At 37.2% G+C, this 27,217-nt stretch overlaps 2 protein-coding genes across 10 annotated transcripts in view; one reads left to right on the top strand and one right to left on the bottom strand.

Annotated features, from left to right (window-relative positions):
- The window catches only part of IMMP1L (inner mitochondrial membrane peptidase subunit 1), a 77,131-nt gene extending 73,171 nt beyond the window's left edge, over positions 1–3,960 (top strand). For 4 of the 8 annotated variants that reach the window (XM_019974940.2, XM_019974941.2, XM_019974942.2 and 1 more), the window contains one exon: positions 685–3,960. In XM_019974940.2, the coding sequence (XP_019830499.1) occupies positions 685–753 (69 nt within the window). In that variant the 3' untranslated portion in view covers positions 754–3,960. The remainder of the gene's footprint in view (positions 1–684) is intronic. The other 4 variants (XM_019974943.2, XM_019974944.2, XM_070767633.1 and 1 more) reach the window with 3 other exon arrangements.
- DNAJC24 (DnaJ heat shock protein family (Hsp40) member C24) overlaps positions 1,988–27,217 on the bottom strand; it is a 76,297-nt gene continuing 51,067 nt past the window's right edge. Inside the window, exons 3-5 of one of the 2 annotated variants that reach the window (XM_070767636.1) lie at positions 20,775–20,913; positions 9,431–9,499; positions 1,988–2,399 (exon numbers count right to left, since the gene is read on the bottom strand). In XM_070767636.1, coding sequence (XP_070623737.1) covers positions 2,269–2,399; positions 9,431–9,499; positions 20,775–20,913 — 339 coding nt within the window. In that variant the 3' untranslated portion in view covers positions 1,988–2,268. The remainder of the gene's footprint in view (positions 2,400–9,430; positions 9,500–20,774; positions 20,914–27,217) is intronic. The other variant, XM_070767637.1, reaches the window with a different exon arrangement.

The following is a 27,217-nucleotide window of genomic DNA, read 5'->3' as shown; positions in this document are numbered from 1 at the left end:
AGCTATAATAAACATTACCACTCCCCCATTAGCACAGGTAATTGAGAATATTTTTGTTTGAATAACAAAGTTCAAATTACTTTAGTGGTAGCATAAGAAGCTTTTAACTTTCCAAAATTTTAATTTTCTCTCATACAACTTTTCTAATCATATTCATACCCAGGGCACATATTAATATGCATTTGCAGAAGAGCAGTCTAGAGTCCAGCTAGCTGGAATGCAGGGATGTCTCAGTTGTTAGTAAGTTGTTAGTAAGTTAGTAAGAGTCATGTGCATCACTGTAGTAAATCACTGAGTCAGAGTAAAGATTGTTATTGTTGGCCTTTCCATTTTGTCACAGGCAGTAAGGAGAAAAACAGACATGAGTACTTGGTGCTGTTGGATAATTTACAGGATTTTTTACACTTAAGCAGATGTTATACTCAAGTGCTTAGGCTTACAGTTAATTTTGACAGTCGTGAAAGAAAATATACACACATAAACATCTTATTTCTTATATAATGTTTGAATGTTGCACATTTTAGATTTTAAGTATGTACACAAATATAGATTTACTTTCTACAGTGTTATTTTGAGGTGGAAAATTTGTTCTTGATTGTAGAATAAGGAGAAAGGGATGACAAGGGAAATATGATGACGCTAATAACATTGCTTTATTGTCTTCAATCACATTTGATTTTACAGATTTGGCCTCTGAATGATTTTGGATTTCTACGTGACAGCCCTAATGGTCACAGATTCTCTGATGAGTAGCAAACATTTATTCTTTTGATTTGATTATTGTCTTCTGTTCAAATGAGTTTACTGTCACTAAAACCATGTACTTACTAATAAACTATTTGTTATTCAATTTTAGTTATTTTTAATTGTTAAATACAAAGAATAAGCACCACACACTCTGAAAGCTATATTTGTTCAAAATATATGGATAAAAATATAATCCAAAATAAGTCATCTCAATTTAGATACAAAAGTATTTTTAGGGAAAACCTAGAACAACCTCACTTTCAAATTTTTGGTTGTATAGGTATAATGAAAATAACTTACTCCTCTTGAATATGCCTCAATACTTTAGCTACATTAACAAAGTAGAGTAGTAACTAGTCTTATTAAGTCCAAACCAATAATAAATACCAAGAGTTTAACCTAATAAAAAGCTGCTAAGTCATATGCTTGGCTCAGTCATTTGAAATTAAGGGAGAAAGTTTCAGTGATCCCATAAAAGATTTCTTAAAATTTTTTTAAATGAGTTCTGACTTACTCTGTGCATAGAATAGTAAATATATAGAAAATCAAAGTCTTTATAGTTAGCTATAATCAATAAGAACACACTTAAAAAGTCCATTTCATCATACCAGCCACACAATAGCCATGTTTTCTGACTCCAGGGCTATCCTTCTTTCTACAGTTGCCATTTCACTTTATTAACTTTGAGATAACCTAATGAATATCCATATTCAACTTTCATCATGGGGAAGCTAGGCTTACATGTTATTCACAAAGATTCTAATCTAATGACCTGAGATTTGAGAGAGTTGTGTAAAAGGCGTATTACTTTAGCAGCTAGATATATCAAGTTACTTCAAAAACATAGCAGCTACAAAAGAATATGATGATTCTATGACCCATTAAACAGAGAAGGCACTGGCACCCCACTCCAGTACTCTTGCCTGGAAAATCCCATGGATGGAGGAGCCTGGTAGGCTGTAGTCCATGGGGTCACAAAGAGTCGGACATGACTGAGCGACTTCACTTTGACTTTTCACTTTCATGCATTGGAGAAGGAAATGGCAACCCACTCCAGTGTTCTTGCCTGGAGAATCCCAGGGATGGAGGAGCCTTGTAGGCTGCCATCTATGGGGTTGCACAGAGTCAGACACGATTGAAGTGACTTAGCATCAGCAGCAGCATGACCCATTAAAAGAGACATACATACACGGAGAAAGGAAAATTCGTACTTTGTACCAATAGGAAAATGAACCAATAATAAAGTTTTCAGGTGGGAATTTATTTAATATAAATTTAAATTCAAGACCCCTTTCTTGTGATCTATAAATATAAATACATATGAATGATGAAATTAATTTTCTCTTAATCCAGGTAGCCTCTGCTTGACAGTCTTATCTTTTCTCTGCAAAAATAGAGCTGACAAAAAAAAGAAATCCTTTTTTTTTTATCAGCTTTATACATTTGCTTGAATGGACAGGGTGGAGTGGCCTCTCCTCCATGTATCTGAATACACTAAAGAATTCCACTTAGTGAACAATGTCAGCGATAATGAAGGAGTTCGATAATTAGTGAACATGTATCACAAGAAATCAGCGTAACTTCTTCTGCTTCATCCTTTGAAACACTGTATTTTCCACCACATCGACAGCTCAGAGAAAAGGAATGATCATCTGCAAAGAAAGTAAAAAACACTTACATGTAAATACATGTAAATTAACAACCTTTTTAAAAAGTGCAACTATTTCACAAAAATGCAAAATAAAAGACCTGTCAATATAAAATATATATAAATGAAAAAATGTATAGGGGCAGTGTTTCTAAAAATTAGTTACTAAAAGGTCATTATCTGTGGAGGAGAAGGATGGAAACTGAAACACTAGGCCAAAAGTCTCCTGGGGGAGAGGAGATGCTCAGAAGTGATCAGTGAAATTTATTTGAAGTCTTATGTTTCTTTAAGATTCATATAAATTTTATATTCTTCTGCACTGTGTTTATCTAAAGTATTATTTCAGAAAAAACTGCTGAATTCAGCAGATTGCTGTCTCTTCTGGTATCACACTGTTTCAGGAATTCTGATTAAAATATTAGGTTGGTGCAAGGTTGATATTGGAATACATTCTAAATGTCATCATTTTAATGCACATTTCTCACTTTTATGTTTTTTTGCTAATGAATAATTATTTGCTATTTATTTTATATTTATTTTAGACTAGGGAAATGATGTTAAACAAGAAGCAAATTTGAGTTCAAAATGAGTCGTAAAGCAGTGGAGACAACTCGCAACATCAGCAACACATCTGGCGCAGGAAGTGCTAACAAATGTACAGTGCAGTGGTGGTTCCAGACGTTTTTCAAAGGAAATGAGAGCCTTGAAGGTGAGTGTGGTGACTGGCTGTTGGAAGTTGACAATTACCAATTGAGAGCCGTCATCGAAGTTGATCCTCTTACAACTACAGAAGTTGCTGAAGAACTCAACGCTGACCATTCTACAGTCATTCAGCATTTGAAGCGAATTGGAAAGGTGAAAAAGCTTGATAAGTGGATGCCTCATTGCATATAAAAAAAAATTGTCATTTTGAAGTGTCACCTTTTATTCTACACAACAACAGTGAACCATTTCTTGATCAGATTGTGATGTGAGATGAACAGTGGATTTTATACAACAACCAGTGATAACCAGCTCAGTGGCTTGGACCAAGAAGCAGCTCCAAAGTACTTTCCAAAGCCAAACTTGCACCAAAAAAAAAAAAGGTCCTTTGTCACCATTTGGTGGTCTGCTGCCAGTCTGACTGCAGCTTTCTGAATCCTAGCAGAAGCATTACATCTGAGAAGTACGCTCAGCAAATCAGATGCACTGAAAACTGCAGCACTTGCAGCCAGCGTTGGTGAGCAGAGTGGGCCCAGTTCTCTCCACACCACCACCCGACGGCACCACCTCACATCCAGCTTTTCACAAGTTGGACGAACTGGCTACGAAGTTATGCCTCATCCACCACATTCACCTGACCTCTTGCCAACCAACCACCACTTCAAGGATCTCGACAACTGTTTGCAGGGAAAATGCTTCCATAACCAGCAGGATGCAGAAAACGCTTTCCAAGAGTTTGCTGAATCCTGAAGCACGGATTTTTATGCTATGGGAATAAACAAGCATTTCTCATTGGCAAAAAATGTGTTGACTGTAATGGTTCCTATTTTGATTAATAAAGATGTATTTTAGCCTGGTTATAATGATTTAAATTTCATGGCCGAAACTATAATTACGTTTGCACCAACCTAATATATAAACAAACACTATGGCGTTCTTTCAGTGGGGGCTACGTGTGTGTGCTGTTTGGTGTTTACAAAGGATGAAAGAACCAAAAGGACAATCACTGAAGTGAGATGCCCAAAGGAGGCAATATGGTGCAACATTTTGCCTACTCATGGTGGAAATTTTATAAGTCTCTCATCTTCTGGTAAGTTGAAATACGTTTTTCTTTTACCTGAAAGATCTCTGATCCACTGGTTATTTCATTTTACTGTCACTGAAGAATAATTACTGATCATATTATTTTACTAGCATCATGAAAAAATTTGGGATAAATGAACTAAATCTCTAAAGATACTTATAATCAAATATCTTCAGTTCAGTTCAGTTGCTCAGTTGTGTCTGACTCTTTGTGACCCCATGAACTGCAGCACACCAGGCCTCCCTGTCCATCACCAACTCCCGGAGTCTACCAAAACCCATGTCCATTGAGTCGGTGATGCCATCCAACCACCTCATCCTCTGTCATCGCCTTCTCCCGCCCTCAATCTTTGCAAGCATCAAGGTCTTTTCCAATGAGTCAGCTCTTCACATCATGTGGCCAAAGTATTGGAGTTTCAGCTTCAACATCAGTCCTTCCAAAGAACACCTAGGACTGATCTCCTTTAGGATGGACTGGTTGGATCTCCTTGCAGTCCAAGGGACTCACAAGAGTCCTCTCCAACACCACAGTTCAGAAGTATCAGTTCTTCGGCGCTCAGCTTTCTTTATAGTCCAACTCCCACATCCATACATGACCACTGGAAAAACCATAGCCTTGACTAGACGGACCTTTGTTGACAAAGTAATGTCTCTGCTTTTTAATATGCTGTCTAGGTTGGTCAAAACTTTCCTTCCAAGGAGTCAGCGTCTTTTAATTTCATGGCTGCAATCACCATCTGCAGTGATAGTGATTTTTTGGAGCCCCAAAAAATAAAGTCAGCCACTATTTCCCATCTATTTCCCATGAAGTGATGGAACCAGATGCTATGATCTTCGTTTTCTGAATGTTGAGCTTTAAGCCAACTTTTTCATTCTCCTCTTTCACTTTCAGGAGGCTCTTTAGTTCTTCACTTTCTGCCATAAGGGTGATGTCATCTGCATATCCTACGTTATTGATGTTTCTCCTGGCAATCTTGATTCCAGCTTGTGCTTCCTCCAGCCCAGCATTTCTCATGATGTACTCTATATATAAGTTAAATAAGCAGGGTGACAATATACAGCGTTGACGTATTCCTTTTCCTATTTGGAACCAAATATCTTCATTCAATCCCATAACTTTGTTTTTTAACATCAGATCTCATCATATGCCATGAAAAGAAAAGAAAAAAAAATCAGCTGCTTTGTATTTATTCTCTAACCAAGTTTGGTCTTAGGAAAACAATCAACTAAAAAAGCCAACTCTACATGTTTCTTTTATCAGTAAATGTTAGTCACTCAGTCGTGGTCTGACTCTGCGACCCCATGGACTACAGCTCACCAAGCTCCTCTGTCCATGGGATTTTTCAGGCAAGAATACTAAAGTGGGTTACCATTTCCTCCTCCAGGGGATCTTCCCTACCCATGGATCGAACCCGGGTCTCCTGGATTGCAGGCAGATTCTTCACCACTGAGCCACCAGGGAAGTGCATTAAAGAGGAGAGAAGCTTAGATTTTTCTAAGACTTTTCTATGCTGTGCTGTGCTTAATCGCTCAGTCATGTCTAACTGTGCAACCTCATGGACTGCAGCCCGCCAGGTTCCTGTGTCCATGGAGATTCTCTAGTAAGGAATACTGGAGTGGGTTGCCATGCCCTCCTCAGGGGATCTTCCCAACCGAGGGATTGAACCCAGGTCTCCTGCATTGCAGGATGACTCTTTACCATCTGAGCCACCAAGGAAGCCCAAGAATACTGGTTGGATAGCCTATTCCTTCTGCAGGGGATCTTCTCAACCCAGGAATTGAACTGGGAACTCATTACAGGTGGATTCTTTACCAGCTGAGCTACTAGGAAAGGAAAGGAAGGAAACATTAATTCACAATGCTGCTTTTTATTTTTCACCACAATGTTTTTTTTTATCTGTAAAGAAAAATAAAAAATGTTTTTTTTTAATCTGTAAAGAAAAATAATTTAATCTTGAATTTTAAAATGCTAACATCCCTCCCTAATCTGAGCTAACATATTGTGTAATACAGCATGATTCCAAAGTGACTTTTTTTTTATCGTCTAAAAATAAGCATATTCTAATCATTGCTTTTCTTAAATCTCCCTCTTGTTTTTTTACCACCTCACTGAACACTGAGAAACACTGTGAGGTGACTTGTGCTTAGTAAATGATGCAGAGACCACCATGGGCTACTGTGGAGTTTTTTCATTGTTGATTCCAAATGTTAACTTACATCTTGCTAACTTTCTTCTTAAATTATTCTACTGTCACTTAACAAAGTGTTATCTTCACAGAAATCATTATTTTAAATATACTGAATGAAGACAAAACATACGAGTTTATAACACTTAGTGTAAAGGCAATGGCTAACTTCAGTCTCTCAAGTTCTTCAGGTTTGCCTCAATTTTAAGCATAATAAAATGCATCATTTCCTACTTGGTCCTTCTTAGACCAAGAAGTTAATAGTTTGGCTATGTTTATCATGTAGGATTTCATCCACTTTTCTCCTGTTCTGGATCTTTACCTTCCAAGGTTATTCTGAAAACAACCATGAAGGCACATCATCAACTGATTGTTTCCTACTTCAGTTGATCTCACTTTCTATTTAACTTCATCTGCCAAGACTGCTCTTTGTAATTGCAAATAACAATTCAAAATCACAAATTCAATTGCAAAACTCACATGACCAGTTTTTAAATATTCCTGCAAAAATAATATCTTCATGCAGCTCTTGCTCAGTATTTTCTCTCATAAGGATAAGGATTATTTCTATCTTTACAATGATTTAAAAAAACCTTAATGTAAATAAGTATCTAAGAACAGTCTATGCTTTTAAGATTAACTGTAGCTGCTTCTAACTGATTCCATTGGCTGTAGCTGGGATGCTTCTATGTTCTTCACTGCCAGGGAATGTACTGTATTTTATGGAGTCCCAAAGACAGCAAGATTTAAGATAATTCTTAATGATTTCATGTTGTACATGTCCTTCAATATCTTGGCATTTTCACTTGTTATTAAAACCATATATTTGCTGACTGAACAGATACTTGAACAACACTAATCCATAGCCTTAATTTAAAATAAAAATTTAAATTATATTTTAAAATGTTACTGAAGTAAAAATTTAAAAAACCAGTTTTCACTATTTTCATATTATCAGGATTTATTAGTAAATAAAACATACTAGTCACATGAAATACAACAAAAACTAATTTGTTCAATAAGAGATTAAACACATACACAGATTGATAAACTAGTAATACTGTATCTTCAAAAAATACTGTTTAGCTGGGTAGATCTCCCTGATAAATAACATGTAGTCTATCCCTTTCACACACCAGCAGTGAAACCAGTGTCACTGGGATATTTTATTTTCACAGCCCAGCGGCTCTTCCTGTTTTACTCTGATGAAACTATCATAAACCCTGGGAGCCCTGTTACGCAAAACCTCAAGTCTTCCAATATTCACTGCAAGTAAGAATCTCTACTCAGGATTTACACTGGCAGCTGAGGCACAGTGGCTCATAAACAAAAACGTGATTCCCCTCCTAAGTCAATACAGCTTGAGACACAACTTCCTGAGAGCACCAAGTTGAGAATTTGCCATTAAAAAATATTCCAGTAAACTAGGTTTTGGAAAGGACAGGCTGTTTATATTCTACTTATCTACACTTACTAATACATTTTTATAGATTCCTAGGAATTTGTACTCCACGGTGAATAGTAAAGTTATAGGATTAAGAGTATATGAATATGTTTAGAGGGGCTTCGCAGGTGGCTCAGTGGTAAAGAATCCACCTGCCAATGTGGGAGACGCAGGTTTGATTGCTGGGTCAGGAATATTCCCTCTAGGAGAAAACGGCAACCCACTCCAGTATTCTTGCCTGGAAAATCGCATGGACAAAAGAGCCTCGTGTGCTACAGTCTATGGGGCTGCCAAGAGTTGGTACGTGACTGAGTGACTGAGCAACACACAAATGCACACAAATTCTAGAAAACAGTAAGATTTCTTCATTTGTCCAGAGAAACATGGAAGTGTGGTATTCATGGCTTCCACTTGTAAAAAAGGGAACTGAATAAAATTTCACCAGAGCAATTCACAGAACTAGTCAAAGAATGAAAAATTAAGTTAGATTTAAGTTTTTGAACTCTATTAATGGGAAAGGAGAAAAAGACATGACTCGTGGTTGGTAAAAAGGAGTGACAGATATTTCTTTTCCACCTAAGACATAATCAAAAAGGAAGGATAAACATAAAGCTCCAAAATTCCTGCTCTGACAATTTATGATTCCATATAAAGAAACAAAAATAAACATTTGTGTTGTTCATTCACTAAGTTGCATCTGCTTGCACTAAGTTGCAAGCTCACAGACTGCAGCATGGCAGGCTCTTGTCCTCTGCTGTCTCTTAGAGTTTGCTCAAATTCATGTCCATTGGGTCGGTGATGCTCTCTAACCATCTCCTCCTCTGCTGCTTCCTTCTCCTTTGCCTTTAATCTTTCCCAGCATCAGGGTCTTTTCCAATGAGCTGGCTCCTCACATCAGGTGGCCACTTAGAGCTTTAGTATCAGTCCTTGGTTTGATCTCCTTGCCGTCCAAGGGACTTTCAAGAGTCTTCTAATTCAAAAGCACCAATTCTTCGGCACTCGGCCTTCTTAATGGTTCAACTCTGGTATCTACATGACTACAGGGAAAACCATAACTTTGACTATACAGACCTTTGTCGGCAAAGTGAAGTCTTTGCTTTTTAATATACTGTATAGGGTTGTCATAGTTTTCCTTCTAAGGAGCAAGTGTCTTTTAATTTCATGGCTGCAGTCACCATCTGCAGTGATTTTGGAGCCCAATAAAATAAAATCTTTCACTGCTACCACTTTTTCCCCTTCTACATATATTCTAACAGAAATTCATCTCAACTGTCAACATAGGATGGAAGAAATTACCTCTTTGACTTTATTTTCCTTCTTATACAGGTGAAGACTAAACCAAAAATCAAAGTAGTTTAAAAAAGGAATCCACATGAAACCTTAAGTACCTAACATCTAATTAGGACAGAAAAATAACTGGGAATGAGTCACACAGGGGGACACCAATAATTGAAGTTTAGAATGAAACAAAATATTCCAAACAAAAACAACCACATATATGTAAAAAGCCAAGCTGTTACTTCTTTTTAAGATTTCTAAACATCCTGTGGTTTTTTTTTTTTTCCTCAAAGTCCCTAATATTTTTCCTGATTGTAATCAAGAGAAAAAAATAATTCCAACCTTCATTCCAAGACATTTCTTCAAGATATATTCGAGCATCTACTGGTCCCATATTTCTTAGATCATCTTCTGTAAAATATAGAATGAGATACTTTCTTTTGATATTTAAATTATAACCATGAAGAATGCTAAGCAGGCAACTCCAGCCTGGTCACTACAATTCTAATTTTAAAACTTAGCTTACTACTTTTAATAGCAATTTTAAAGCTGCCTGATTTCAGCTGACAAAAAAAATCCAGAACATCTTAAAAACGCCATTTTTTACAAGTATGCAATAAGTAAAACCATGAAGTTGGTTTTGATGACTCTGCAATCAACTAATGAACTGCATTTTGTAAGGGGAAATTTTCAGATAAACTATCTGTGTGACCAAGGAGGACAGTGTGGAGTCAGGTAAAAATTATTTGAACCTTGGTTATAATATTTTACTAGTTGTCAAACCTTAAGTATTTCAGATTATCTCTCATCTTCTTTATAAGGGTCAGTCTGGATTGAATTATGTCCCATCCCCCAAATTCTTATGTTGAAACCCTAATTTCCAACATCACCATATTTGGAAATAAGGCCTTTAGGAGATAATTAAGGTGAAATGAGGTCAGAAGACTAAGGTCCTAATCTGATAGAACTGATGGCCTTACAAGAGAAGGAAGAGAGAGGTCTTTCTCCACTCCCAAAGGAAAGCATCCTGAAGACACAGCAAGAAAGTGATCCTCTGCCAGCCAGAAAGAGACCTGACCAAGATCCTTATCAACTGGAACCTCAATCTTGGACTTTTCTGCCTCCAGAACTGTGAGAAACAAATTTCTGTTGTTTAAGCCACCTGGTCTATGGAATTTTGTTATGTCAAACATATTTTTATTATGCCTTTCAATCAACTGAGATCAGGCTAAAAGTGTTTTAAAGAATAAGGTTCTAATCAAATGTAAGTGGCTATTGGTCATCTGATTTTTATTTGCTCACAAGACAGTGACGGGTAACTTACAAGAAAAATTATTTTAAAATATGTCAATAACCATGCAACACAACCTTTCTGTGTTGATGTTCCGTTGCTGTTTCCTGGGCCAAAGTTTTCCCTGCAGATGGAAAGTCCAAAGAAACCTGGGATTCCACCTTCGTAGGAATTTAGTAGGGACGGTCTAGGTAGTATAAGCATGCACTCTTGCTTAAAACAAGTGTACTTTAGGACAAAGAAAACAACTACAGATGAGAAGAACTTGTCTTTGTTTTTAAAGGCATGTTATACTTCCTGTATGCTTGTACTGTTCTTCTAGAAGTCAATGCCTAAAAGAAACCACTGAAGTCCACCCCTCCATCCCAATGAAAACGTCTTTAGCTGTCTCACTAGTCTCTTGTTCACGTGCTGAGAGTGCTTCCTTTTGTTCCGTTATGTGAATGCCTGCAACTTAATTATATTTAATAACTGCCTGTTCAAAATTTATTGGTGAGTTACACAATTTTAAAATAGATGAAAAGATTTTACAATATTTTGAACTCACCACGGTTTTCTATTAAGGTATGTCAAATTTTATATCACTTCATGTTTATTGGTTACCAACACTCTATTAAACTGTGCTAAAACTCAAAGACTTCTGCAGAGTGACCAAGGGGTGTTTCTTCCATCTTTGTGTGTCCACTTAATAGCCTATCCAAAGTGTATTATGTATCAGTATGCAAGGTCATTTCTGAAGAAACCAATTTAATTTCCACATTCTATATAAGTTTACTTGGCCACAGGTTATTCAGTATTCTAAATTAAAGAGAAAATTTTTACCTAAAAGTCTCACGGATTTTATCATGTTTCAATTTCTTACTTGGGAGGACCAGGATAATTTACTTGAATGCAGAAATGAAACACTGTTTTAGAACTGAAGAATGGGAGTAACTGGTACTTAATGGGGCTTGGTTAAGGAGAAAACAGGTATAAATAATTTACAATCAAGTTGCCTATATTCAGGGTATCTTACAGATAGATATTTTAAGTAATGCTGAAATCAGAGGAAATCAGACCAGAGGTGATGACAAGATGAATAAACCTTAATCGAACCTATCCTGGACATCTGTAATACATTAATTGTACAAAAAGACAATCCATCCATAGGTATTCATTATGCCATTTTTATTTTAAAATAATTAGTGAGACGTAAGTGGCAAATGTAACTGTTGAGCAAGCCGGGTTTGTATTGTTCTGCTGCTCTACAAGGAAGCCACTGTTATTATCACTTAGTTACTATTTCATGTGGGAACCCTTTCTATTATTCCACCTACTCAAAAATGGCTTTTGCTTTTTTATTATTTTTTAAATTCTTTCTGCACAGGAACTTTAGCTAAGTACCTAGTCGAAATATCAGTTTAGACCACATCTCATGGTAAAGGGAAAGAAAATATAACACAAAAATGGTTAGCACTTTACCCAAGGTCAGAGTTAAAAGGAGTCTTTAAAACATTCTCCTGTTCTATGGCCATCTAAATATTTATATATCGACCTGATGATTCAATACTATGTGTGCACAGACCAAGTTTTGTGGGGATTCTGGTTTGAAAGGTCAGTATCTGAGACAAAGGAGAACACGGGCTTCCCCTGCAATCAAAGTAGTGTGTTCCCATGAAAGCTTTTTTGTAAGCCAAGGTAGGAAAAGCAAAGAAGTGATTACCTCAAGACACATCTTCCTAATGGATGCACAAAATAATTCCAGATAAAGCACAGATGCTCACAGATCCGGTTCAAAGCTATGGTGGCTTGGTGCTGAATGTACACCAGTTCCCAAAGAGGTGGGGGGAACAGCTTGGCGGTGCCACTCTGCTGCTCGGGGCTCAGGGTGCATGCTACCTCTCTAAGGGGCTCACAGAAAAGCAAATGTGGAACACTATTTTCATTTTTCACCTTTTTTCATAAAAGTGAACATTCTCTTTATTTCCATTAAGTGAAAGTTTACTCTCATGAAAGCAAAATGGCATAAAGCGAATTTTTGAAAAGTAGAGGGTACCTGCAACTGTTTGATTTCTGTATCATATAAAATTTTACAGGCAAAAACTATCCTGTGGTGTTGGGCGTGAGAAAGTGAGCAGTGGTTGGAAGGAATCACAGGGGCCTTCTGGGGGTGCTGGTTTATTAGATGGATGTGTTTACTTTGAAAATTCATCAAGCTGTACACTTAGGACTGGTGCGTTTCTCAGTATGTATGATATACTTCAATAAACTTTTAGTGTGTTAGAACTCTAACGGCTATATTTTAAAACAGAAATAAGGAGAGAAAAATTAGGGGAAAGAAGTAAAGAGCACCATAAGAAACTGTGTATCCTTTGAAAGGACCATAATCTAACAACTTCTGAAAAAGGTTGGGGGTGATTAAGTCAGAGGAAAACTGCATCCCTGGAGAACTGTATAATGAGCAGAGGGGGTACACACAAGGAAAAGGTGAATCTAAGTGGGGGGATGGGGGGGAGGGGAGAGATCACGATCTTTTGTTAAGAGGCAGGTGTCCAGGGAATGGGCAACAGTACCCCCCCAACACTAGGATTACAATGAAGGAGCACAAACAAATCAATGTGTTTTTTTTCCTTTTTAAACAATGATCCCTGCTTCTCCACCATTGTAGTTATAATTAGAAAATGTAATTCCTCCCTAGCCCTTAAAGTAACTCACTGGAACCCTGTAATTAGCTTTGATTATTATCTACTAATCATGCATTGTATCTGCAAAAGACATGTTTGTTTTCTTTTGAGTTTTACATATTATAAATATTTTTCCTCATTACAATGAAATATTGTAATATGTATCTGAAAAATGTAAATCCTATCTCAAAGTTCTTCATAAGACACTACTAAAAATGTTGAGAAAACAGAAACTGACTTAGAGATTTAATTAAATAGACAGATCCAAGATTTTAATCTGGAATCTTAGCTACAATATGGTAATAACTTAAAAAAACAAAATAACAAACAGTCTTTTGGAAAGAAGACACATTGCCTGGCATTTGGTGAACTCCATCTTGAGTCCAGCGACACTATGTGATTCCAGATTGTTTTGAAGTGAATGGGTTCAGCTTTTTCTAAGGTATACAGGAACATTAAGGTCTGGTCAAACCCAGTACTGTGCTGACAAAGCTCAGGCAAATATGGAGACAAGAACAACTTCCAGATTTACTTACATGTAGAAAACAGAGCACTATCATTAAATAGAGATTCCCTACCAATGTAATGATAAAATCAATTTATGTGGTTACTTGAAAAAGAATCTTTCAACCTTTAGAAGTATAGGCCCTTCTGACCTTGTGTTCTATTGGATTTGTCTGACAACAAGAAGTGAAAGAATTCTGTGGCTCCATTGTCTCAACAGTGGGATCTAAGAAAACACTGGCAGGACTCATCAGAGAGGTTTATGAGCCTGCAATTCAAAGAGATTAAAAGGAAAATCTACGGAGATTCTTTCACACTGAAGAATAACATTAAATAACTATTAGCAGCTTGGTTCAGTAAAGCTTACTAGAGCTCTCGCTGGGTCATTCACAACTTTCTAAAAGAGGAAAGGTTTTTTTCAGCTCCATTTGGGAATCAATAAATATTTCTTACTTCTTACAAGACAATGGAATTCCAGTCCTTTAAAACTTCCTCCTAATGATAGTAAAATTTCTAAAACAGCTCTTTGTTTGCTGCCTAGATAATTACACTTCCTAATCCCGGGAAACCTTTTCTAACTGTAGCTACAATTCAAATAAATAAGTAAAAATAAATAAATAACAGCAACAAAAAGCTACCAAGAAGAAGAATTTAACTTTATGGATGAGATATCTAACAATCTCATTCAACCATTCAACCCACTACTGACCAAAAGATCCAGTCTAAATGTAACTCTGTCCCTACTATTCAAGTATGGGACTGCTGTGTATTACTCAAGTGAGCAAGTCCCCTGAACACTCTTATTTAGCAATTAGTTTACTGTATTTATTTTTATGCCATTTAAAATACTTAAAAGTTTATTTCAAACTGACAGATGCCATCAAGTGTGGTAAATGCAAACAGCAGTATTTTCCTTTAGGTTAGATCTAAACTCAGTATCTTGCTGTTTTAAAACCAAATAATTTTAAACAATCACCTCCTTCTTAAAAATAATTTTACTTAAAAATCATTTTTCATATAGTAAATAACTTGAAGAAAATCTGTTTCTTGCCCTTAACAGTCACTGTTCTTGGAACAGTCTGTCTTGGTAAGAGACTCAGAATCAAGCAATGTTCAGCTTGAAACCTGCTCATTAAATCATAAAGCTCTATAATTCTTTCTTAGATGAAATTAAAGAGTCACAACTGCAAGGCTTTAGATGCTGATGAAAAACTACAAACTTGGGCCTTAATTATGGACTTGAGCTACAGAGCTTTCACAAGCTGAACGTACACCTTGTGCTGATGAAAGGTACCAAATGAGTCCGGAAACTGAATTTCATGTTTCACTACAGAAAAGTAGAACACAGCAGCAGAATTAAGCCTGGCCTCTCACTCTGACCCTTAAATTGCCTCATTCCTAATTATTTGGAACTAAAACAGTAGGTTATACACACCTATTCAAGACTTGGCAACCCAGCACAGTGATTAAAGTCAGAGAAGGGCTTTGAGTTTCCCCTCAATCAATTATTAGTTATATGCCCTTTGTCAAATAACTCTGAGCCTCAGACTCCTTCTCTGGAAAACAGATACTAATATCTTCCTTACAAGGTTGTTAAGCAACGATTAAAAGACAATTGCCATAGTTCCAGTGCTTGACAAATGGCAGCTATTTTAACTTATTATTAACTCACAGTGTTTGTGTTCACCTGTCTATAACAGAGCATAGGACAATGATTCAACTGTTGCGGTTTGGGGAGCCTCGGGTACCACATTGTAGGATGGCAGCCACTTTTGACCTTGTCTGGATTTGTAACAGTATTAAGAAATTGTATGTACTTGACTACTGTCAGTACCATTAGAATTGATCCATTATTATCAAAGACATTGTCCAAATTATTATTTAGTCCTTCCAAAACATCAAACAGAACTGAAAGATAGGCGCCATGGCGGGGTATCAAAATAATTTGTGGATTAAATTCAGAGGTCAGACATAATGACAGTAGATTAGCAAGTCAGGTAAGGCTTCTCATGGGGGTGGGGGGCGGTGTGAGTGGAGATAGGACTAGAATTGTTATCTTGAACAAAGAACACGCTGTGAAGCAACAGAAGGGGAGGGTGTTCTGAGTAAAACTACAAATAGCATAAGCAGACGCGTTTGGGAATCCCTAAATGGATGGGGAGAAGATTCACATCAGGTTTATGATTGGTGATGAGGTTGGAAAGAGTAACTAGGGTCAAACTTAAAAGCTTCTGTCCCATTTAAATTCCAGGTGAATAGGTTGTGTTAGGGAGTGGGTATAGTTATATATGTTCTTAAACAAGAGTGAGAATAAAGAAAGCTCAATCAATCAAAATGAAAATGACTTTCGGAGAAAGCCAATTAGCAGCTGTGGAAATAGCCTAAGTGTATGTTATAATCTGGGCATGGATTGCTGTGGTAGCTATGAGGATAAAAAGATTACTTAGAGGGGGAAAAAAAAAAACAACCCACATTAAAGAAGAAATGCCAACCTTCATTTTTAACTCATTGGTTATATACTGAGCAAACCAGAAGTAATCAGAGTGTAACCCGAAACAAAGATTTCAAGTCTGAGAGTTGAAAACAAGCAATAGGAAAGGCGGGCCCAGACTCGGTTTTGAACCCGTTGTTTTCATTTGGGTCAATTACTCGAGTAGAAATTGGGAAAGAGGTTAAAGATGAGAAACAAACTTCCTAAAACCCTACATTTTCTTGTTATTAAATTAGAACTTCCGATTATGTCCAAGTATTACAGGAGTATAACTACAGTCTTGCCCAGAGGTTTCTATAGCTTTATTTGAAAGTAGCCAAATTTTTATTCAAGATCACTGAGAAATTACAAAAACAGTTATTTGTATTCAAATAAAAGTAACAATGTGAACGGTCACCTTCTTGTCACAAATAAGGTGAAGCAAGGGGACCCTCACAGAAAGTTTTATCTATATTATCTTCTCTCTCTGAAGAAATGCCAGTCCCTAACTGTCTAGATGGATTTTCTGCATCATTTCACATACTTACTTTTCCCAGAAAGAGTCACCAAAAAAAAAACATGCCCGCTGATGCTTATCTTCAAGTTTTACCTGCAGCACATTTTTATAAGCAATTTTCAAATTCCTAAAATCAAATGGAGATACTGATATAGCCATAAGTGGAACCTAACTAATACAAGCATTTTATAAGGGTCAGTTTTAGCAAATAATTTATACAAATATCTACTGGCCTTAGGTTATTATTCCAAACAGTGAACCGAAATTCGCATTATCTACATTTAAAAGTATTAATTCCCTTCTTATGGAGTTAATTAGTCTTTAGTGTTAACTTGATTTTCAGGGAGCATTCTTATTTTAAATTTAAGAAATTCCATGTTGATTCAGTTCTCTGGTGCACAGACGATGGTAGGGTTTTAAGGTATGTTCCTCATTTGATCCAAGATTTATTCTCAAATATTTATCCTAATAAACAGATGAAGTGAATTGTGTAATACCAGAAATGATTTTTTTCTACCTAGGTAAGGAGAGTATAGCTGATGAGCTTCACGTAAAGACACTAACTTTACAATGTCTGGCTTAATCCCCTTCAGAGCCTGGTTGTGTAGCGTGAAGGCTCTACATCACCGAAATAATTCACTAACAGAGAACCAAGATGCATCTTAATGTAAAATAATATACCACCAAGGATTCCAGACACAATCTGCTTTTTTTTAATAACATAATTTAATTTGACTGACTTCATCCGAACGAAGGTCTGTTCCTCTTCAGATCATAGTGAAGTAAACTAAGCATAAGCTGTGTCACTCTAGAAGAGCCACTGGGATATCAGAATGTGTGACTCAAACTACAAAGCTACTGAATCATGATCCCTACTCTTTTCCTATGATACCCTTCTGACCTGCTTTTAAATATGCTTAATATATAAGAAAATTCCTCACAAGAATTATAGAGGTGCAAAAATCTGTTCAACAGGTATTTTCACGTGAACATTTTCTAAATCCTCAAAGAGATTTTCTGAAGTGTTCACCTGGTTGCTGGGAGTGCAAAGACTAACCTTGAATAACTACATGCCTTTCAAAGGGAGCGTGGAAAGCAGTCTTTGGAAGCATACTTAAAAACAATAGGGTAAATACGTCCAACTGAAATTAACTGATTAAATTCACTAGTTAACACTGCTTTCAAAATGTGTAATATCTGGGAACTGAATATTACTCATCTTTTTCTTAGGTCTGCTTTTTTTCAGCCTGGCCAACACTGCCCTAAAATGTCAACCGAGAGTATAGAAGTGGAAATGATATGAGAAAAAATATAGGTAATTTTCTTTAGGTTATCTATCCCAGAGCTTTCCTTTTGATCATTTCTTTTGTGAAGCAAAGAGATATGGATTCCAAGGGCCTCTTTAAATGATCTTTTACAGAAATAAATGGTTGCAGGTAATATATGAGGCTTTCCTTACAAAAGAGCGCCAACTTTGAGCTGTGAAATCCAAGAAAGTATTCAAAATCAGCCAATAACACCTCTGCCTCCTTCCCAGGTACACAGAAGTCAAATTTATCTTATACTATATATTAGTGGAGCGCAGGAAACAAATATATTTAAAACACACCCTATGAAAAGAAAGTTCTACAATGAACTACATCCAAAAAGAGTCCTGTATAACAAAGCTATTTCCATGTCCCCAGGGGGTGACCCAGAAGAAAAGAGTGCTTTGACCTGGTTATAACAAATTTTCTCTCTCTTGGTAAGTTATCCTGGTCTTCAGCAAATTATCACTCTCAAAGGTTTTCCTTCTGCCAAATCTAAATCCTAAGTGTTAGAAGTTCAAGTGCATTTCCTTCTTTTGAGGAGCCATTTATTGAACATGGGTCAAGAAGGAGAAATTAACGTTGGTGTTGAAGAGAAATGACAACACAAAATAGGCTTATTTGCAGTTTTAAAAACAGCTCTAGTATGAAAGGCTTAAAAACAGCAAGTTATATTTGGATAAGAACGCCTATTACTTAACTAAACAGCAAGTCAATCTCAATTTAAAACTGAAACAAAGCATTTGCACTATGATGAGGCTTTGGTAATACAGGAAATATTTAGTACTTGGATCTGGGGTACTAAAATGTCATGGAAATGTGTATTTCTGCTGTCATAGTATAGCTCAGCCACCGGAAACAGCTGCAAGTAAACAGACATTATACATATAAATTCCCAGAAGAGCTGCCTATTTATCTGAATCAAGCTCAATCTCACTATATTTGGTTTGTCTGAATTTTGCTGTGACCTTATCAATGATTTACAAGAATCTCCTATGATACAGTAGGCTAGAGTTGCTTCCATTAAAACCTCCAAACCCAGGACTCAAAGCTCAAAAGAAATCCACATTTCCAAAGACTTCATAAAGGCAATGGAGAAACACTTGAGGATGTTGCTTATTTGTTCTTCCAAAATCTCTTAAACCCTACTTTATGTAATTCTACTGCTCATGTTTAACCCTGCTCCATTTTCCTCTCCATTTCTGGTCTTCCCCACCCTATGCCCTAGAGCAAAAGAGAATATTTTTTAATTTCTGATCTCTCCCTAGCTCTTCCTCTGTAGACAGTAGGTTTCTAGTCAGTTTCACAGATAGGTTCTTAACAGTAACAAGCTGTGGAGCAGCAAACATACAGAGCAGCAGAGCAAGTGCACACCCTACATGCCTTACAATACAGGTTTGTGGGTCATCCTCACCATAAGCACATGAGCACCCCAAAATACAGACTGATAAGCATGTGCGAAGCATCATGAGACACTGTCATCCCCAGCAGAACTTGGTCACTTCAGAAACATAGTTAACTTCTCACACACTACACACTCATGGTTATTAATTTCAACACTTTCACAGACATTTTACTATGTGAACCAGGTCAAAAAGGTGTATCTGAGGGTAGAATTCACCCTCAGATGAAACCACTTCTACATTCCTTCTTCTGCCAGAAGTACAAGCATTTACAGAAGAAATACAACATTTGAAAGATGTGCATAAATACATTAGATAGAAGGAGGACCCAATATTCAAAGCATATTTGAAAATTAATCCAGATTCACTGCAAAAGTACCTTTGTCAGTTTCTTAACATTTTTTAAAAAGTAAATACTAATCATCTTGAGAGATGATTAGTATTATGAAAGTCACTATTAAGAACTAATACTTCAGTATGTAAGCAAATTGCTCATGAAGTCTTTACACAAAGGCATCACAAGTTGGCTTTAACCTGTAATGCTGTGTTTCGGGAATAAAGCCTTATTTTTCAAATCAAATTTTCATAACCTTAGTAATAGGAGCCTTATGATCATTCTGCTAAGTTTGATGGTGTGCCCGTGCAGACCATGGGAGAAGATTCAATAAAATAGAGTATAGGGACATGAGCTTTTATCAACACATCTGAGTCAATGCTGAGCCTGGCGCGCTATGGCAGAGTGCAACCGAGTGTTTTCCCCACAGGCCGTGGCTGATTATTGACTCCTCCCATTAGCATGTAGGGTGCATACTGAAGGTTCAGAGAGAAGGCTGGGGGACTCCTATCCCAAGGCCAGTGCTGAAAGACAGCCTATCACTTCGTGTAACTGCAGTCCATGTGTGACAAACCTGACCTACATTTCTCCCTTTCTTTCTCACAAGAGCCTGTCACTGTTTTAAGAAGCTATTTTCTAAAACGCACAAAAGAAATGACTTTTAAAATTGCTTAGGAAATGTACATTCCTAAAATATCATTTATAGCAATCTTATAAGGAATATCATCTGTACAGGAGATAATCATAAAAACCTAGCCTAATATAAGCTCAGAGACAGCCAAGAGTGCTTTACGATGTTATCCTTTGTATTCTGCTTTAGACTGTCATTTATATAGTAGATAATCCTAAAAGTACTACAATTAAATTTTTAATCAGTACATAATTAAATTTAATAAAAAGGAAGTTTTTAAACATAAAAAACATATTCGTTAGGAATGTATAATTAAACATTTTTCATTAGTTATAAAAAGTAGCTTTCACAGCTTCACAAGAAGCCACATCCTAGTAGTTCTGTTAACTTCTCAATGGATACACAGTAATCACTGCTAAGAATAGGGCATAATTAGAAACAATGATGGAGGGGAGGAGAAAGGAGGAATAATAAGGGTGTAAATGCTGGAATGGGCTCCCCAGGAGTGGCTGCAGACTGCACTTCAGAGTTGCCAGTGTGCTGGGCTCCTCACCATAAGTACCTACCATGTCGCTGCAGGTCATACTCTTTTTTTGTTTCTTCATTCCCTAGAATTTTCCATGCCTGATCAATTTCAATGAACTTCTGTATACATTCCTCCACTGATCCTGCTGGCGCATCTGCACTCTGTTTATCTGGATGATACTGCCAATCAAAAATAAGGGCAGGTGATGAGTAGAGAGGGTTGGGGGGAGGTAGGTTACCAAAAAAAAAAAAAAAATCTATATCTGAGCCGTATTTAAGAGAGATGGTAATGAGAAGATGAAAACAAGCAACGAGACTACAGTGCTGGGCACAGGAGACAACTGCCAGGTTAATTAGAGCACTGGAGTAGCTATAAATCCACTGGTGACATGATCTGTCACAACGTGCAAAGACAGCATTTTCTGGATAATTTGCTGATGGAATCACTGGTCTCATGGACAATTTACCTAGAGAGGATGACTAACACAAACAGAAATAGGTACATGCAGACGAGCAGGACATGACAGAGGAAGAGTGCAGACTCTGCAGTGTATGAAGCTCTCCTCATAAAATGTGCTTGGCTGGAAATATCATCTCCATGCACTACTAGCTTTTCTTTCGAAATCACACAATTATACTTTTTAAAATAAAACACCTCTCACCTTCTGGTTCAGCCCTGAAGATTTTAAAGTTATAAATCCCCAAACACAAATTTTTCTTGAAAAATGGTTGTTTTAGGCTAAATTTGTAGGAAACAACTTTAAAGAACTCAACAAAACATTTAAATACAAATTAATTCATTAGTAAATCTTTCTTACTTTGTTTTCATGCTGAACTTCTCCACACTGCTGATGATCCTCACTAGCAGAGCAAACGGAGAAGGCAATGGCATCCCACTCCAGTACTCTTGCTTGGAAAATCCCATGGACGGAGGGGCCTGGGAGGCTTCAGTCCATGGGGTCGCTAGGAGTCGGACACGACTGAGCGACCTCACTTTCACTTTTCACTTTCATGCACTGGAGAAGGAAATGGCAACCCACTCCAGTGTTCTTGCCTGGAAAATCCCAGGGACGGGGAGCCCGGTAGGCTGCCGTCTATGGGGTCGCACAGAGTCGGACACGACTGAAGCGACTTAGCAGCAGCAGAGCAAAAGCTACTGTGGTATTTGGTTGCCCAGAACTAGTGAACATCATGCACGCTGGGACAAAGATCATTAGAGCAAACAGAATCAAGTTTCCATTTTTCTTTTGACTCACTATTTCTCTTCCTCACTCCCTATGTCCAAATCTATCAGCTACCAATATTTAAATATTTAAGCTAATTAATGTAATGACTAAAGAAAAAGAAGCTAAGGCTTATTGTTTCATCTTTTTTAGGCCATGATTTATTAAATGACCCTCATAAAAGTTATTCCCACACTGAAGTTTAATCCATCTTTAAAGTTAGGGTTTTAAATAATGTACCAAAGCCAAAACAGAGTTTGCTGTATTAAGATCTCTAGCAAACCCTTCTTACACTACATAAAGACAGTCTGTATATATAACACGTCTGGTATGAATCAATGTTATTTCACTCACATGCTCAACTATACTACTAGCATATATTTAAGATATACTTACTTGTGAAATCTCAATCTCAGTATGCCATAAGCATTGAGTAAGGCCCTAGAGAAATCCCTTAATCTAGCAGCGGTATCATGTAAGTATAGACTAGAATACAGGGAATTTCTAATAGGCCACTAGAAAAACCAACAGTGGTTGGTACAATGAACAGAAAACATTGGACCTAATCATTTACCAAGAAAGAAAGCCCTACAAAAGAATTAGTTTCTAGCTGCCCCAAACTAAAAGCTATCACTAAATTTTGAGTCATATATCAGTTCTATGAGAGTCAAAGCACAATTCATTTTCACTAATTTGGTATTTTCCTGACTACTATTTTAAATAAGTAATTCATCATCTACCATTTTAAATAAGTAATTCATGATCTGAAGCTTTTTAGATGTGTTCTGTTGTGCTAATAGAATGGAATAAATCTTACACTCTGATACAGACAATTAAAAACGACAGTTATAGCAAGAAAATAAGTATGTCATTTGGGGTGCTAAAAGCCTCAGTCCAATCGGCTTTGATAGGAAGTTCCAGAACAAAAATGAAGGTCTAAAACAGACAATACATTTTGTGATAACAGCCCCCAAGGATCAGTTCAGTTCAGTTCAGTCGCTCAGTCGTGTCCGACTCTTTGCGACCCCATGAATCGCAGCACGCCAGGCCTCCCTGTCCATCACCAACTCCCGGAATTCACCCAAACTCATGTACATCGAGTCAGTGATGCCAAGCAGCCATCTCATCCTCTGTCGTCCCCTTCTCCTCCTGCCCCCAATCCCTCCCAGCAGCAGAGTCTTTTCCAATGAGTCAACTCTTCACATGAGGTGGCCAAAGTACTGGAGTTTCAGCTTTAGCATCATTCCTTCTAAAGAACACCCAGGGCTGATCTTCTTTAGAATGGACTGGTTGGATCTCCTTGCAGTCCAAGGGACTCTCAAGAGTCCTCTCTAACACCACAGTTCAAAAGCATCAATTCTTTGGCGCTCAGCTTTCTTCACAGTCCAACTCTCACATCCATATATGACCACTGGAAAAACCATAGCCTTGACTAGATGGACCTTTGTTGGCAACGTAATGTCCCTGCTTTTGAATATGCTATCTAGGTTGGTCATAACTTTTCTTCCAAGGAGTCAGCATCTTTTAATTTCATGGCTGCACTCACCATCTGCAGTGATTCTGGAATCCCAAAAAATAAAGTCTGACACTGTTTCCCCATCTATTTCCCACCAAGTGATGGGACCGGATGCCATGATCTTCGTTTTCTGAATGTTGAGCTTTAAGCCAACTTTTTCACTCTCCTCTTTCACTTTCATCAAGAGGCTTTTGAGTTCCTCTTCACTTTCTGCCATAAGGGTGGTGTCATCTGCATATCTGAGGTTATTGATATTTCTCCCGGCAATCTTGATTCCAGCTTGTGCTTCTTCCAGCCCAGCGTTTCTCATGATGTACTCTGCATAGAAGTTAAATAAGCAGGGTGACAATATACAGCCTTGACGTACTCCTTTTCCTATTTGGAACCAGTCTGTTGTTCCATGTCCAGTTCTAACTGTTGCTTCCTGACCTGCATCTTTCATTAGTGTCTTATAATTTTCTGTGAACATTTCTTTTGTTTCTCTAGGTAAGTTTATTCCTAGATAATTAATTATTTTTGTTGCAATGGTGAATGGGATTGATTCCTAAATTTCTTTCCCTGATTTTTCATTGTTAGTATATAGAAACGCAAGTGATTTCTGTGTATTGATTTTGTATCCTATAACTTTGCTAAATTCACTGATTAGCTCTAGTAATTTTCTGATACTATCTTTAGGGTTTTCTACGTACAGTATCACGCCTTCTGCAAACAGTGAGAGCTTTACTTTTTTTCCGATCAGATTCTTTTTATTTCTTTTCCTTCTCTGACTGCTGTAGCTAGGACTTCCAGAACTATGTTGAATAATAGTGGTGTAAGTGGACACTCTTGTCTTGTTCCTGATCTTAGGGGGAATGTTTTCAGTTTTTCACCATTGAGAATAATGTTTGCTGTAGGCTTATCATATATGGCCTTTACTATGTTGAGGTAGATTCCTTCTATGCTCATTTTTTGAAGAGTTTTAATCATAAATGAGTGCTGAACTTTGTCAAAGGCTTTTTCTGCATCTATTGAGATTATCATGATTTTTATCTTTCAATTGTTAGTACAGTGTATCACATTGATTAATTCGGATATATTGAAGAATCCTTGCATTCCTAGAATAAACCCAACTTGATCATGGTGTATAAGCTTTTTGATGTGTTGCTGAATTCTGTTAGCTAAAATTTTGTTGAGGATTTCTGCATCTATGTTCATCAGTGATATTGGCCTGTAGTTTTCTATTTTCATGTTGTCTTTGTCTGGTTTTGGTATGAGGGTGATGGTCACCACATAGAATGAATTTGGAAGTGTTCCTTCCTTTGCAATTTTTTGAAAGAGTTTTAGAAGGATAGGCATTAGCTCTTTAAATGTTTGATAGAATTCTCCTGTGAAGCCATCTGGTCCTGGGCTTTTGTTTTTTGGCAGATTTTTGATCACAGCTTCAATTTCAGTGCTTGTAATTGGGTTGTTCATAATTTCTATTTCTTCCTGGTTCGGTCTTGTAAGATTGAACTTTTCTAAAAATCTGTCCATTTCTTCCAGGTTATCCATTTTACTGCCATAATAGTCTCTTATAATCCTTTGTATTTCTGCATTATCTGTTGTAACCTCTCCTTTCTCATTTTTAATTTTGCTGATTTGATTCTTCTCTCTTTTTTTCTTGATGAGTCTGGCTAAAGGCTTGTCAATTTTGTTTATCTTCTCAAAGAACAAGCTTTTAGTTTTATTAATCTTTACTATTGTTTCTTTCATTTCTTTTTCATTTATTTCTGATCAGATCTTTATGATTTCTTTCCTTCTACTAATTTTGGTTTATTTTTTTTTCTTTTTCCAGTTGTTGTAGGTGTAAAGTTAGGTTCTCTAGTCTATGTTTTTCTTGTTTCTTGAGGTAGGATTGTATTGCTATAAACTTCCCTCTGAGTACTGCTTTTGCTGCATCCCAGAGGTTTTGAGTTGTTGTGTTTTCATCGTCATTTGTTTCTAGAAAATTTTTGATTTCCCTTTTGATTTCTTCAGTAACCTGTTGGTTATTTACAAACATGTTGTTTAATCTCCATGTGCTTGTGTTTCTTACAGTTTTTTTTCCTTATAATCTATACCTAGTCTAATAGTATTGTAGTCAGAGAAGATACTTGATACAATTTCAATTTTCTTAAATTTACTGAGGTTTGATTTGTGACCCAAGATGTAGTCTATCCTGGAGAATGTTCCATGTGCACTTGAGAAGGTTTATTCTTCTGCATTTGGATGGAATGTCCTGAAGATATCAATGAGATCCATCCCATCTAATATGTCATTTAAGACTCATGTTTCCTTATTAATTTTCTCTTTTGATGATCTGTCCATTGGTGTGAGTGGAGTGTTAAAGTCTCCTCCTATTATTGTGTTACTGTCGATTTCTCCTTTTATGTCTGTCAGTGTTTGTAGAGAAAAGAGTTCCAGAAAAACATCTATTTCTGTGTTATTGACTATGCCAAAGCCTTTGACTGTGTGGATCACAATAAACTGTGGAAAATTCTGAAAGAGATGGGAATACCAGACCACCTGACCTGCCTCTTGAGAAACCTATATGCAGGTCAGGAAGCAACAGTTAGAACTTGACATGAAACAACAGACTGGTTCCAAATAGGAAAAGGAGTTCGTCAAGGCTATATATTGTCACCTGCTTATTTACCTTATATGCAGAGTACATCATGAGAAATGCTGGGCTGGATGAAGCACAAGCTGGAATCAAGATTGCCGGGAGAAATATCAATAACCTCAGATATGCAGATGACACCACCCTTATGGCAGAAAATGAAGAGGAACTAAAGAGCCTCTTGATGAAGGTGAAAGAGGAGAGTGGAAAAGTTGACTTAAAGCTCAACATTCAGAAAACGAAGATCATGGCATCTGGTCCCATCACTTCATGGAAAATAGATGGGGAAAACAGTGGAAACAGTGTCAGACTATTTTTTGGGCTCCAAAATCACTGCAGATGGTGATTGCAGCCATGAAATTAAAAGACACTTACTCCTTGGAAGAAAAGTTATGACCAACCTAGACAGCATATTCAAAAGCAGAGACATTACTTTGCCAACAAAGGTTCATCTAGTCAAGGCTACGGTTTTTCCAGTGGTCATGTATGGATGTGAAAGTTGGACTGTGAAGAAAGCTGAGCACTGAAGAATTGATGCTTTTGAACTGTGGTGTTAGAGAAGACTCTTGAGAGTCCCTTGGACTGCAAGGAGATCCAAACAGTCCATTCTAAAGGAGATCAGTCCTGGGTATTCATTGGAAGGACTGATACTGAAGCTGAAACTCCAATACTTTGGCCACCTCATGCGAAGAGTTGACTCATTGGAAAAGACTCTGCTGCTGGGAGGGATTGGGGGCAGGAGGAGAAGGGGACGACAGAGGATGAGATGGCTGGATGGCATCACCGACTCGATGTACATGAGTTTGGGTGAATTCCGGGAGTTGGTGAGGGACAGGGAGGCCTGGCATGCTGCAGTTCATGGGGTCTCAAAGAGTTGGACATGACTAAGTGACTGAACTGAACTGAATGTTTGTCTGTCTTATGTATTGAGGTCCTCCTATGTTGGCAGCATAGATCTTTACAATTGTTATGTCTTCCTCTTATATTGATCCTTTGATCATTATGTAGTGTCCTCCCTTATCTTGTAATCTTCTTTATTTTAAGGTCTATTTTGTCTGATATGAGGATTGCTACTCCAGCTTTCTTTTCTTCCCATTTGCATGGAATATATTTTTCCATCTTCTCAGT

The sequence above is a fragment of the Bos indicus genome, chromosome 15 (assembly GCF_029378745.1).
Source record: "Bos indicus isolate NIAB-ARS_2022 breed Sahiwal x Tharparkar chromosome 15, NIAB-ARS_B.indTharparkar_mat_pri_1.0, whole genome shotgun sequence".
In the NCBI taxonomy this organism is placed as follows: Eukaryota; Metazoa; Chordata; class Mammalia; order Artiodactyla; family Bovidae; genus Bos; species Bos indicus.
The sequence above is the reverse complement of the archived record's forward strand: the minus strand, read 5'-3'. Positions and strand labels throughout refer to the sequence as shown.